The 14,438-nt window shown below is 46.2% G+C and overlaps 1 protein-coding gene across 4 annotated transcripts in view; it reads left to right on the top strand.

Annotated features, from left to right (window-relative positions):
* The first annotated feature begins 1,712 nt into the window (after positions 1–1,712).
* THAP1 (THAP domain containing 1) overlaps positions 1,713–14,438 on the top strand; it is a 142,600-nt gene continuing 129,874 nt past the window's right edge. The window contains exon 1 of one of the 4 annotated variants that reach the window (XM_029602436.1): positions 1,713–2,020. In XM_029602436.1, coding sequence (XP_029458296.1) covers positions 1,972–2,020 — 49 coding nt within the window. In that variant the 5' untranslated portion in view covers positions 1,713–1,971. Of the gene's footprint in view, positions 2,021–2,178; positions 2,294–14,438 lie in introns of those variants that run through there. The other 3 variants (XM_029602445.1, XM_029602463.1, XM_029602455.1) reach the window with 3 other exon arrangements.

Raw genomic sequence — 14,438 nt, forward strand, 5'->3', positions numbered from 1 at the left:
GAGCCTGACCGGTTGTCCATATCGGGATTTTCCCCCAGGGGCGTGGTCATCTGCCACCGGCCCAAGGATCCACCCACAACTCTCCTAAATAATAACAGTTTCATTACTGTACTATATATCTACTTCTATCTATATAAGCTTGTGTATATCAGTCAGTCACATTGTTGTGTGTCTGTTGAAACCAGACAGCACCGCCCTAGAAGGTGCACTGAAGTGTTGCCAATCTCACTTATTTTCCGTGAGTTTGGGCTTTTTTTTTCTAGCGATTCGCTTTTTTTTTTTTTTTCAATTCACGGGTTGCTTATTATTGGATGTCCTTCTCTTTCAATCGTGTTTTTTTGGGCTTGGTGGGTGGGACTTGAGCCCACCTGTCCCTGTGATTGGCTACTGCTGCCATTGAGGCCTGTTCACTGTCAAAGGAGCACATGGACAGACAGGTACTGACTGCAAGTAATAGCGACTGGTGACGGAGCAAGATTTTATGCAGCACAGCAGGCTTGAATGCTGAAGGGAAGGAAGCTCTTAACTGACAAAAATAAAAGAGGTACCCAGAGGGGGAATGAGTTTGAGGGGGCCAAAGAAATGCTTGCATGGGGTGGAGAGGGGTAATGAGTTTGAGGGGGAAAAGTGTGTGGGGGCCAGGCCTGTGCTTGGGGAGGGATGAGTGTGAGGGGCCATTGTTTTTTTTTTATTTTTCATTTTTAAGGAGCTACAGTGTTCAGTGGCTGAGACTGGAGTGGTAGTGCACCAGTCAACCAAAGAACTGGTCTGCATAGGAGGGTGGCTAGATAGAACCAATTACTGAATAATGAATTTGAGTTTAAAAATTTACTTTTAGCGCATGCTCTCTGGAAGAATCTGTGTAATGTAATGTAATCCACAAAAATTTTAGGGATTTAAATACTAGGGATGTGCATTCGTTTTGGACAAATTAGGCAATTTCGTTGAAATTGCCTAATTCATCCTGTTTCGGGAAACCCAAAAAACGAATGCACTTTTTCCCAAATTTCAGAAAAATTCATTTTTGGGAGTTAGTGTGCACTAACCCAAAATTTCTGGTTCCCCAAAAACAAAAGCCCAAAATGCGGGAAAAACGAAATTTCCTGTGGCGGGCTTTGCACAACTCTATTAAATATTATTACAAGCCACTGTGTTTCCTTCATTACACTCACTAAAGTATTTTTAAAGTGTTTTCTGTGTATAAACACCTTCTAATAAAAGTAGTTTTAATCTCATGTGTTTTGGGCTTGTTTTTTTGGAAAATATTGCTTGTTCTTTCATGAAAACCTGACAACCCTGGTGTACTGTGCAAAATGAACATTAAGACTGGGGCTGTGATTGAGCTCTGAGCCTAAAGTGAGGCACGGAAAGGTGAGTGAAATGAGAAAAGAGAGACTAGAAAGAGTGTCGCTAAATGGTCCTATTTGGAGCTACTCCACTCTCAAACATTTGCAGCTGTTCACAATCTTTGAACGCTTTCTTCCTCTCAGCACGAAACCCCGAAGATAGGCCTATTTTTTGGTTTCTTCCGCCTAGCTTTATCTCTTCATCTATGTTTTTGCCACATGTGCAGTAACAGCTAAAAAAAAAAAAAGTTGATATGATAGCAACTATAAAAAATAGAGATATTTTACAAACACTACCCCTCTCTCTGTACTTCCGCCAGTCACAATACATGTTAATACAGTGCAGACTGCGTAGCAACGGAAATGCGATTCACGTGACAAGATCTGGCCAACGGGAGACCAGCCTGTAAATTTACTGATATTTAATTGAAGCTGGTATAGCCATCTTGGAAACGGGAGGTGCAATCACAAGAAATATAACTATGAAGATGACTGAATGAAAAGCTTCGCTATTTTCAGACATCTAAAATCAAGTACAGCATAGTTAGCTAAGAATAATTCGCCGTGAAACAAGAGTAAAGACAAAAAAAAAAAAAAGAGACTATGGTGCAGTCCTGCTCGGCCTATGGTTGTAAAAACCGCTATGATAAGGATAAACCAGTCTCCTTCCACAAGTAAGTGTCTTCGCTGCGTGGAGAGCCATAGAATGGCATTCTGTAATATTTTTTTAAGCCTTGGAACCTCAGCGCGCGCGTCTCTCTTTGTACGTCATACTTCCTTCTAACCGGGGCGCGTACTCCTTGGCTCTATCAGAGGCAAAGTGTCGGGGCGGTGGCGCGCTTAAAGGAGCAGGAGCGCTATGTGGCCCCTTGTACCAAGAATTTAGGGGGGTTGGGGTGGGGAATGTTTCAATATGTTGAGTTGAGCACGTGTGGAAACATCTCTGGGTGAGTGAGTTGTGCGGTTGTGGATTCCGAGTTTGTTATAGCGTGTTGGCGGTGGACTATTAGTGTGTGTTTGGCTCTGTCCCAAGAAACTCTCCGCTTTTAGAGAACACTTTTAGTATTTTTGTGTGTTTTTCTCGCCCGATAGCTGCACTGCGAAGTAGGTAATAAAGGATCTGGGGTGAGGCATTTCATCATTGTCGAGGGCCTGCTGTTTACGAAAATCATTGTTATCTATATAATTTTCTGAACCATTACGACCCTCCCTTTTTTGCAGGCGTCATAAAAAACAACTTTAGAAACTTGAGCATGATTCTATACTCATTGGTGGAAAGAGAAACTGTGTTCATAAGTCAGACTCTGATAAGCTCACGGAGAGAAGGGTGGGGACGTGGGGTGAGGGCACTTTGAAAAAGCTATTGGAGGGTATTATGTTCTCTTGAAAGGGACCACACTCATGTATCTCGTGCACGTACAGCACAGTTGAGAATAGAGTGTATATTAATGTCCAGGCAGATGTTCTTATGGTAACTAGCAGAAATTGATCCCCTTGCCGTTACAGATCATATGCCTTAATGGGTTGATTTGAAATGGGAGGATTTTTGTGGGGCAAGTAGGTAGTGTAAACAAGAATACATGAATAAAAAGTAGGAAGAATTTCAATCCCCACAAGTGGGTTGTGCATCTCTACCAGCAGATGGAGATGGAGTAAAAGCTGACCTCATGGACATATAGCCCTATCAGCCCTCTGTCTCCCAACAGTTGGTGGACATGCATTTCCCGACTGGGGATTGCTTGTAGTAAAAATAAATAAAATAAAAAGAAAATTCAGGAGAAGTTTATTGTCACCACGTGAACTCCTGAGGTGATATTGGTGGGTTCCTCCCTCAGTTGAGCGCCTTTAGTACAGCAGCTTTTCAGGCAGGGACTTAAAAATAAGGCGAAGTGGTTGAAGGATGAGAGAGGCTTGGTGGTGAAGGATTTCACGCTCTACCCCCCCATTGTCAGAGACTCTTGTGCTCTCAGCCAGGGAGGGCTGAGCTCAGGTAAATAAAAATGTAAGTAGAAAAAGAAGAGTAGAGAGGTTTCTTTTCCCCTATTCTAACCTTACCAGATCTTCTGCCTTTGCATAAGTGGTCACCATCTTTCCCTTCTCCCTCTTTCGTCTTTGGGGAGTTTTAGTGAGGTGCGGAGGTGCTGTATCCTCAGTGGGTTGAACAGCCTTTAGGCTAGGCCCCTCAGGCTTGTTTGTCAAGCTTGTGGTAGGCTTTGGTAGCTTTTTTGTATGCTTCCATATGCACCCTTTTGCTTAGTGGCAGTGCGTACTGAGTGCCTGCTTGAGCATGTGCCGAGCACCAACTAGAGGTAGTATTGAACGTGAGAGTCCTTGAGCGCATACTGTGCACGTACTTGATTGAACATGTATCTTATTTCGACGCACAAGAAATTTGAGACAGTATGGCACCAGTGACTAAGTTTAAGCTCAGCGATCTGTGCTGCTTGCCATTTATGGGCAATACAGCTAGGGAATTCTGCAAGTCTGTGTTAGTACTGCCTGGATGTTCGAGATTATTTTGCCTCTGACTGATTTTGCTGATACTGATCCATCCTCTCGGCCGGGGGATCATTGGAGCTGAGGGCGACACTACGAAGGTGTCCTCTTCTTCAGTTAGTCCTATGAAAGAAATGTCTTCAGGGGATATTCAGTCAGAGGATGTCAGATTGGGGCATATAGGGCCTGGTATGGACCTATCCCCCTTTTCCTGGGTGGAATTTTTCCAGGGACTACAGCCCTTTCTGCAGGGTCACTCTGCAGAGATGATGATACCTTCGTACTTGGGGTCATGTACTTGGGGTTCCCAGATGTCATAAGAACATGCCATACTGGGTCAGACCAAGGGTCCATCAAGCCCAGCATCCTGTTTCCAACAGTGGCCAATCCAGGCCATAAGAACCTGGCAAGTACCCAAAAACTGTCTATTCCATGTTACCGTTGCTAGTAATAGCTGTGGTTATTATCTAAGTCAACTTAATTAATAGCAGGTAATGGACTTCTTGTCCAAAAACTTATCCAAACCTCTTTTCAACAAAGCTATACTAACTACACTAACCACATCTTCTGGCAACAAATTCCAGAGTTTAATTGTGCGTTGAGTGAAAAAGAACTTTCTCCGATTAGTTTTAAATGTGCCACATGCTAACTTCATGGAGTGCCTCCTAGTCTTTCTATTATCCAAAAGAGTAAAAAACCGATTCACATCTATCCGTTCTAGACCTCTCATGATTTTAAACACCTCTATCATATCCCCCCTCAGCTGTCTCTTCTCCAAGCTGAACAGTCCTAACCTCTTTAGTCTTTCTTCATGGGGAGCTGTTCATCCCCTTTATCATTTTGGTCGCCCTTCTCTGTACCTTCTCCATCGCGATTATATCTTTTTTGAGATGCGGTGACCAGAATTGTACACAATATTCAAGGTGCGGTCTCACCATGGAGTGATACAGAGGCATTATGACATTTTCCGTTTTATTCACCATTCTCTTTCTAATAATTCCCAACATTCTGTTTGTTTTTTTGACTGCCGCAGCACACTGAACCGACAATTTCAATGTGTTATCCACTATGGCACCTAGATCTTTCTTGGGTAGTAGCACCTAATATGGAACCTAACATTGTGTAACTATAGCATGGGTTATTTTTCCCTATATGCATCACCTTGCACTTGTCCATATTAAATTTCATCTGCCATTTTGATACCAAATTTTCCAGCCTCACAAGGTCTTCCTGCAATTTATCACAATCTGCTTGTGATTTAACTACTCTGAACAATTTTGTATCATCTGCAAATTTGATTAACTCACTTGTCATATTGCTTTCCAGATCATTTATAAATATATTGAAAAGTAAGGGTCCCAATACAGATCCCTGAGGCACTCCACTGCCCACTCCCTTCCACTGAGAAAATTGTCCATTTAATCCTACTCTCTGTTTCCGTCTTTTAGCCAGTTTGTAATCCACGAAAGAACATCGCCACCTATCCCATGACTTATTTTTCCTAGAAGCCTCTCATGAGGAACTTTGTCAAATGCCTTCTGAAAATCCAAGTACACTACATCTACAGGTTCACCTTTGTCCACATGTTTATTAACTTCTTCAAAAAAGTGAAGCATATTTGTGAGGCAAGACTTTCCTTGGGTAAAGCCATGCTGATTTGTTCCGTTAAACCATGTCTGTGATTTTGATGTTTAGAACACTTTCCACTATTTTTCCTGGCACTGAAGTCAGGCTAACTGGTCTGTAGTTTCCCGGATTGCCCCTGGAACCCTTTTTAAATATGGGGGTTACATTAGCTATCCTCCAGTCTTTAGGGACAATGGATGATTTTAATGACAGGTTTCAAATTTTTACTAATAGGTCTGAAATTTCATTTTTTAGTTCCTTCAGAATTCTGGGGTGTATACCATCCGGTCCAGGTGATTTACTACTCTTCAGTTTGTCAATCAGGTCTACCACATCTTCTAGGTTCACCGTGATTTGGTTCAGTCCATCTGAATCATTACCCATGAAAACTTTCTCCAGTACGGGTACCTCCCCAACATCCTCTTAAGTAAACACCGAAGAAAAGTAATCATTTAATCTTTTCGCGATGGCCTTAGAGAAGATAAGTGCCCCTTTAACCCCTCGATCATCTAACGGTCCAACTAACTCCCTCACAGGCTTTCTGCTTCGGATATATTTTAAAAAGTTTTTACTGTGAGTTTTTGCCTCTACGGCCAACTTCTTTTCAAATTTTCTCTTAGCCTGTCTTATCAATGTCTTACATTTAACTTGCCAACGTTTATGCATTATCCTATTTTCTTCTGTTGGATCCTTCTTCCAATTTTTGAATGAAGATCTTTTGGCTAAAATAGCTTCTTTCACCTCCCCTTTTAACCATGTTGGTAATCGTTTTGCCTTCTTTCCACCTTTTTTAATGTGTGGAATACATCTGGATTGTGCTTCTAGGATGGTATTTTTTTAACAATGACCATGCCTCTTGCACACTTTTTACTTTTGTAGCTGCTCCTTTCAGTTTTTTTTCTAATTATTTTTCTCATTTTATCAAAGTTTCCCTTTTGAAAGTTTAGCACAAGAGCCATGGATTTGCTTACTGTCCCCCTTTCAGTCATTAAATAAAATTTGATCATATTATGATCACTGTTGCTAAGCGGCCCCACCACCGTTACCTCTCTCACCAAATCCTGTTCTCCACTGAGAATTAGATCTAAAATTGCTCCCTCTGTCTTTGGTTCCTGAACCAATTGCTCCATAAAGCTATCATTTATTCCATCCAGGAACTTTATCTCTCTAGCGTGTCCTGATGATACATTTACCCAGTCAGTATTGGGGTAATTGAAGTCTCCCATTATTACCGCACTACCAATTTGGTTAGCTTCCCTAATTTCTCTTAGCATTTCACTGTCAGTCTTACCATCTTGACCAGGTGGACGGTAGTATACTCCTATCACTATAGTCTTCCCCAACATACAAGGGATTTCTACCCATAAAGATTCAATTGTGTATTTAGTCTCATGCAGGATGTTTAACCTGTTGGACTCTATGCCATCGTGGACATAAAGCGCCACACCGTCTCCCGGGTTCTCCTCTCTGTCGTTGCGATATAATTTGTAGCCCGGTATAGCACTGTCCCATTGGTTGTCCTCCTTCCACCATGTCTCTGAGATGCCAATTAAGTCTATGTCATCATTCACTGCTATACATTCTAATTCTCCCATCTTACTTCTTAGACTTCTAGCATTAGCATACAAACATTTCAAAGTTTGTTTTTTGTTTGTATTTTCATTCTGCTTTTTTAATTGATAGGGATAAGTTAGAATTTTTTAGCTCAGGTGAGTTTTTAGTTACAGGCACTTGGACTATTTTTCTTATTATTGGAACCTCATTGTCGGGATGCCCTAATTCTAATGCAACATTAGTATCCTTTGAAGATACCTCCCTCCGAAACTTGCGCTGCTGAGCGACTGTCGGCTTTCCCCTTTGTTCTAGTTTAAAAGCTGCTCTATCTCCTTTTTAAAGGTTAGCGCCAGCAGTCTGGTTCCACCCTGTTGAAGGTGGAGCCTATCCCTTCGGAAGAGACTCCCCCCTTCCCCAAAAGGTTCCCCAGTTCCTAACAAAACTGAATCCCTCTTCCTTGCACCATCGTCTCATCCACGCATTGAGACTCCGGAGCTCTGCCTGCCTCTGGTGACCTGCGCGTGGAACAGGGAGCATTTCAGAGAATGCTCCCCTGGAGGTTCTGGATTTTAGTTTTCTACCTAAGAGTCTAAATTTGGCTTTCAGAACCTCCCTCCCACCTTTTCCTATGTCGTTGGTGCCCACATGTACCACGACAGCCGGCTCCTCCCCAGCACTGTCTATAATCCTATCTAGGTGACGCATGAGGTCCGCCTCCTTCGCACCAGGTAGGCATGTTACCAGGCGATCCTCACGCCCACCAGCCACCCAGCTGTCTACATTGCTAATAATTGAATCACCAACTATGGCGGCCGACCTAACCCTTACCTCCTGGGCAGTAGGCCTTGGGGAGATATCCTCTGTACGAAAGGACAGTGCATCACCTGGAGAGCAGGTCCTTGTTACAGGATCCTTTCCTGCTACACTAGGTTGATGCTGTCTAGTCATGAGACCTTCTTCCTCCAAGGCAGCACCAGGGCTGCCAGTCTGAAGTTGGGACTTGGCTACTATGTCCCTGAAGGTCTCATCTATATACCTCTCTGTCTGCCTCAGCTCCTCCAGGTCTGCCACTCTAGCCTCCAGAGATTGGACTCGTTCTCTGAGAGCCAGGAGCTCTTTGCATCACATGCACATGTACAACTTCTCACCGGTGGGTAAAAACTCTTACATGTGACACTCGATGCAAAAGACTGGGAAGCCCCCCTCTTGCTGCTGGACTGCTGCCTTCATCCCAATTTTGATCAGTTCCTAGTTAAGTTTTACGTTGCTATGGGAGTAGGAATGTGTCTAACATCCTTTAAAGGTATTGGTGAATTTACTTTATGTCTGGTAGTGGCCTACAGGGGTCTGATAAAACTCTCAAAGTTTTGTTTTTTTTTTTTGTGTGAAATTGGCACCTTCCTATAAATTAATGGATGGGAGGGTTGGGAAATACAGTCTAACTTCAGTTAGTCAGCCAGAGTGACTCACTGCTCTCTTGATTAACAAATGTTGGTACCTATTCAAACCAAATCACACTACTTCAACACCATTCCAAGGTGAGTAACTGAACTGAACTTTTCAACCTTTTTACTTAGGTATACACTGCTCCTAGCTTATTTCTAGCTTCTGGCTACTTTTTGGGGGGTTTTTTGGGTTTTTTTTTGTTTTGTTTTTTTAAATACAAGCACTCAGTTCTGCTTACTAGCTGCCTTATTGACTGACTATTTAAAAATACAAAAAATCTAACTTGTTTATTCACCGCCTTACTGACTATTAAAAGCACAAATACACTAAATAATATTCCCAAATAGTTAACTTTGCCCCAATACTTTTAAAAAAGACAATGTCCCAAGCAAAAACTTACTGATTCCTTTCAGCCACCAGCAAGGTGATCCTCTCTTCTCAGTGCTCCCACTGGAATGTCTGTTATTACGTGCAAATGCTGCAGGCAGTGGTCCTTGAGGTTGTGGATAAGGATGACTCTGATGCCGATTTGGGTTTCTCCCCTCTGGAAGAGGGGGAAATTCCCCCAAATTTAGAGCTCATAGAGTTGCCAAGTCTATCTCAGACTGGGCTGGGGGTGACTATGGGTGCGTAAAAGAAGGATCCTCTTTTGGTTACCTTATGCAAAGCGTCATGTTTCTTTCCTCGCCTGGATGCAATTCAAGAGTTTACTGACCTTGAATGAAGTGCTCCAGAAGCAAACTTTTAAAGGGGGATGCACTTTGGGTTTGTATTCCTTAGATCCAGCCTCAAGGGAACAGTTGCGTTTCCTGAAGGTAGATGCGCTAGTGTGTTCTGTGACAAAGCGGGCCACCATTCCATTGGAAGGAGGGCAGCTCTAAAGATGCTCAGGATAGGAGACTTGAAGCTATTTTTAAGCAGGCCTTTGAGGCCTTAGCAATGAATTTGCAAATTGTCTCTTGTTGTTCCCTGGTGGCTTGGGCTAGTCTGCATCTCTCTCAGGAGAAAGATGGAGTAGGGTAGCATTGTAGAGCTGTGATGGAACTGGGAGCCGCCTTCTTGGCTGATGCCCACTGCGACCTTGTTCACACTGCCGCCAGAGGGGTAACTTCTGTAAAGCGGCTTGGTGACAGCTAATGCTGCGAAATTGGTGAGCAGACACAATTTCTGAGTTCATTCACACGGGATTAACTTTTAAGTGTCCTTTCTTATTTGACAGTGAGTTGGAGAAAATGGCAAAAAGATGGGGAGAATCCCAGGTCCCTCATTTGACAGAGGATAAGAAGTTGGCATCGCGTCCTTTTGGGTCAAGAGGCTGCGCTAGAGACTACAGGTGTTTTCATCTGTATAGGGGAACAACTACTAAGGGGTCTCAACCTTTTGGTAGGTCTCAGTCCTTTTGGCCCAGACAGCCTTGTAAGAATGTGGGCTCCGGGAACAGAGCACCTCAGTCTTCACAATGAAGTGCACTGACTCACCTATGGTACAGGAGATAGGTGGGCGTCTATCTCGCTTTTATCGGAGGTAGGTCCAGATCATGTCGGATCAATGGGTCCTGGGAAGTGATACAAGAAGGCTACGCTCTAGAGTTTATTCGTATTCCTCTGGATGCCTTTATGGTCTCCCTGCAACTCCCTACAGAAGAGGGTGGCAGTGGAGACCACCTTAAGGAGTCTGTTTGTCTTAAAGGCTGTAAATCCTGTTCCTGAATCACAAGAAAATACGGATCGCTATTGTCATACCCAGAAAGGAGGGATCTTTTCGGCCCATCCTGGATGTCAAAGGAGTCAGTCTGCATTTGCAGGTGGAAACTCCACATTCCATAATAATGGCAGTATAATCGGGAATTTCTCATGTCTCTGGATCTGATGGAGGCATATCTGTGTATTCTCATTTGTCAGGAACATCAACAGTTCCTGCGGTTTGCCGTACTGGGACATCATCTGTTTCAGGCCCTGCCCTTCGGACTGGCCACTGCACCAAGATTATAGTGGTGGTAGCAGCATCCTTGCGCAAGGATGAAATCCTGGTTCATCCATATCTGGACGACTGGTAGATTCAGGCCAAAAGTGTGGAAACGAGTCACCTGGCTTCTCGCAAGGTGGTTTCATTACTGCAAAAATTAGGCTGGATAGTGAACTTGGCCAAGAGCAGTTTATGGCCATCTCAGGTGCTGGAGTATCTTGGATTTCGTTTCAATATGAAGCAGGGTAGAGTGTTTCTGCCAGAGAGTTGCATTCAGAAATTGATTGCTTGAGTTTCATCCCTGAGAAGGGCTATTCTCCCCACAGTGTGGTCTTATCTTCAGGTGCTGGGTTTGATGGCAGCCATCTTGAAAGTTGTCCCTTGGGCAAGAGCACACATGTGGCCTTTTCAGTGCATGTTGCTTTCCTGGTGGGGTCCGCAGTATCAGGAATAGGTGGTAAGGCTTCACTTGCCATTTACAGGTGAGTGTCCACTTAACAGTGGTGGTTGCAAGCAGATTATTTCAGGAAGGGAGTTTCCTTAGAGACACCGGAATGGTTAGTGCTCACAACAGATGTGAGCCTTCAGGATTGGGGGGCTCCCTGTCAGGAGTTGCTGGTGCAAAGTTGCTGGAGTGCCGAAGAGTGACAGTGGAGCATCAGTTGATTGGAAGCACGTGCAGTTCGGCTGGATTGCTTGAGGTTAAATATTTTGTAATTTGCTAGATCAGAGCATAATCCTATATCTGGATACCTTCTTGATATTTTCTGAAGATCTGTCGTGTTGCACCATCCCTGGAAACACAAATTGTATGCCAAGCTCGAGAGGTGTGAATTTGTCAAGCAATCCATGGAATTCTTGGGACATATTTCCTCCGAAGGAATACAGATGGGCCCCAGTAAGCTTGGTTCAGTGGCCCAATGGCTTGTCCAAAAAAGTGTTAAGAAAATGCAGTGCTTCTAGGGGTTGTAACTTTTACTGGCTATCCTGGGCTTCTCCAAATTGACGGCTCCGCTCATAATAGGATGGTTCTATGCACATGTCCGAAATTCCTGCCTTAACCAGTAAATCTTTCTTCCATCATTTTTCCCCAGGACACATTTCATCAGGAGTGTATAAACCTTGTACAGTTTGGATTGGTAAAGAACCTTTTTCCTCTATCGGAAGTGTTCTTTTTTTTTTTTTTTAAATTCTTTATTTCCTAGCGTGTAGCAGATGGACTCAGAACCAATGGGTATAGTGTACTCGTGCTAGCAGTTGGAAACGGATCAGATTTCAATATGACGTCAGCCCCTAGTACATTTACCCCTGCAGGAAGTGCAGATCCTCAGTATTTTCCGTCTCCATAGCAGTTAGGAGCTATCTGCACGCTCTCAGAGCGTTGGAACCAAATTTAAAGAAGAACATTCTACTGACGACGAGCCCCGCTCTCTTGCGGTGATACCCTCGGGTCCCTCCCCCAGTCTAGATTCCCGAGGTGATTTCCGTGATCCCTCGGAGGTGAGCCTCGGTCCGGCGGCCGAATCGCGGCGAGGACTTACAGCCCCCGAGTGAGAGGAGTTCGGGCACGGCTGAGAGGCAGCGGGTGCACCCTCAGAAGCGACGGTGAAGGTAGTTGCCCTCTCCCCCCGCAGCCGGAGACCGCCCGGGTCGAGACCGGGAAGCACCGAAGATAAGGTAAGGTAGAAATCTTTACTTGTTCCGGTCTCCGAGGATTGAGGACGAGCGCAGGCCATTGGCCGAAGCCAGCGCCACCGGGTTGATTCGCCCTAGCAGGTCCAGACCCCGGCATTTCCAAGGGCCTTCCCACGTGGAGATCCTCCGAGGTAGTTGCCCGCATGGTCGCCGTTGCCATCTTGGCCTTAATCTCGCCGTTCACATCGCCGCCCGGCCGAGCACACAAAATTTACCTGTGCGCACAAACCTACTTCTGCGCGTAAGTTATACGCACAAGAACCCTTGGACGCATAAGCTGCGCGCGCAAGTCCCGGTCGCACCTGAAGAAGAGCGCGGACTACGCGCACTCGACTACCAGCATGCACGTCCCGGGTTAAGCGCTCAGATACGCACACGCGGCCAGGCGCCCCGGAGCGAAACATGTACGCGCAGGCAACCTCGACACCTCCAATAACGGAAGTAAAATCCCTAGGCCTCTGCTCAGCATGCCACCTCAGGGCCGCCCAGAGCCAGGAAGCCGATGCCTTATGCACCCAATGCGAAGAGGCCCTGGGAGATCCACCACAGGCTCAGTCTCACCCAGGGCCGGGGACTAGCTCTTCAGGGGGCTCCCTGGAGCTAGCAACCCCCAGCGGGACTCCCTCTCAGCCGGAGGCTCCCAGGGAAGCAGCGCCACTCAGTGTGGACCCCTCGTCTATTTCTTGGGTGGAACTCTTCAAGGGGATTCACGCCGTTGTCCGAATGCAAACAGATTCCCAGGCGGACCAACCACATACGTCGCAGGAGGACCCCTATGCTCCAGGCCCCTCAAGATCTATGCATAGGCCTTTACCGCCAAGTAGTCCCACCTTCGGGGGTACGGACATCTCAGAAGAAGAAGACGAACACCTAGAAGAAGGAGAACTCCCCCCGGGGACAGAACCCCACCGAACCATGAGACGGTTCTTCACAAGGGAGGAGCTCCCGGATCTGGTCTCCCAATGCCTGGCGGAACTGGCTATTCCGGATTCAGAAACCCAGGGGGATCCCGAGGAGAACCCATTTCTGGAAGGCCTTCGACAGACCTCCCGTCATTTCCCGCTCTTGCGAGTCGCTCAACAGCTAATTGACCTGGAATGGAACACCCCAGAGTCTGCCTTTAAAGGGGGGCGGGCCTTGGCCAGCTTGTACCCCCTGGATCCAGCAACCAAAGACATGCTCGCTTGCCCTAGAGTGGATGCCATGGTCTGCGCAGTCTCCAAGCGCACCACCATTCCGGTAGAGGGAGGAGCAGCACTCAAGGACACGCATGACCGGCGGCTAGAAGCCATGCTTAAACAGTCATTGATGTGGCCGCTATGTCTCTTCAGATTGCGGCCTGCTGCACCATGGTGACACGTGCCTGCTTATCCCAGGCCAGGAACGGCACCCCGGGAGATATCCTGGACCCAGCGCTATCCTTTCTAATGGACGCAGCCTCAGACCTCGTACTCACAGCGGCCAGAGGAGTATCATCGGTGGTGGCGGCCAGGAGACAGCTCTGGCTCAGAAGCTGGTCGGCCGACCCATCTTCCAAAACACGCCTCACAAGGATGCCCTTTAAAGGAACACTTCTGTTCGGCAGCGATTTAGAAAAGATGGCGGGCAAATGGGGCGAATCCCCAGTACCGCGCCTTCCGGAAGACAAGTCAAGGAGAGCCCAGCGACAGCCTTCCAGGGCCTCCAGGGGCAGAAGCTCGCAGCGCTTCAACCCATACAGGAGCAGCTACCAGGCGCCCCGCCCTCCGGGCAGGAACCAGTCCTTTTGGAACAAGCACAACAAGAGGGGAAACAGCTCGGGCTCAGGGCCCGGCCGCGCTCCGCAATGAGAATCAACCGACCCATCCAAGGTAAGCCATAGGGGGCAGACTGGCCCTATTCTACCAAAGATGGGTCGAGATAACTTCGGACAAGTGGGTCCTAGCCATCATCCGGGAAGGGTACTACCTGGACTTCATACGCACCCCCCAGACAAGTTTGTGGAGTCCCCCTGCCACGACCCTACCAAAAAGGCGGCAGTGGAATTTACACTGGGCAGGCTACTGAACCTCGAGGCCATAACTCCGGTACCTTCTCAGGAGATAAACTCTGGTCATTATTCCATATATTTTCTTGTTCCCAAGAAAGAGGGAACGTTCCGACTAATCCTGGATCTCAAATCCGTAAACCGATACCTGAAGGTCCCCCGCTTCCGCATGGAAACCCTGAGATCCGTAATAAAGGCAATACAGCCAGGAGAGTTCCTCATCTCCCTGGACCTGTCAGAGGCGTACCTGCACATCCCAATTCATCAGGAACACCAGCGTTACC

The sequence above is a fragment of the Rhinatrema bivittatum genome, chromosome 1, assembly GCF_901001135.1.
Source record: "Rhinatrema bivittatum chromosome 1, aRhiBiv1.1, whole genome shotgun sequence".
Lineage (NCBI taxonomy): Eukaryota > Metazoa > Chordata > Amphibia > Gymnophiona > Rhinatrematidae > Rhinatrema > Rhinatrema bivittatum.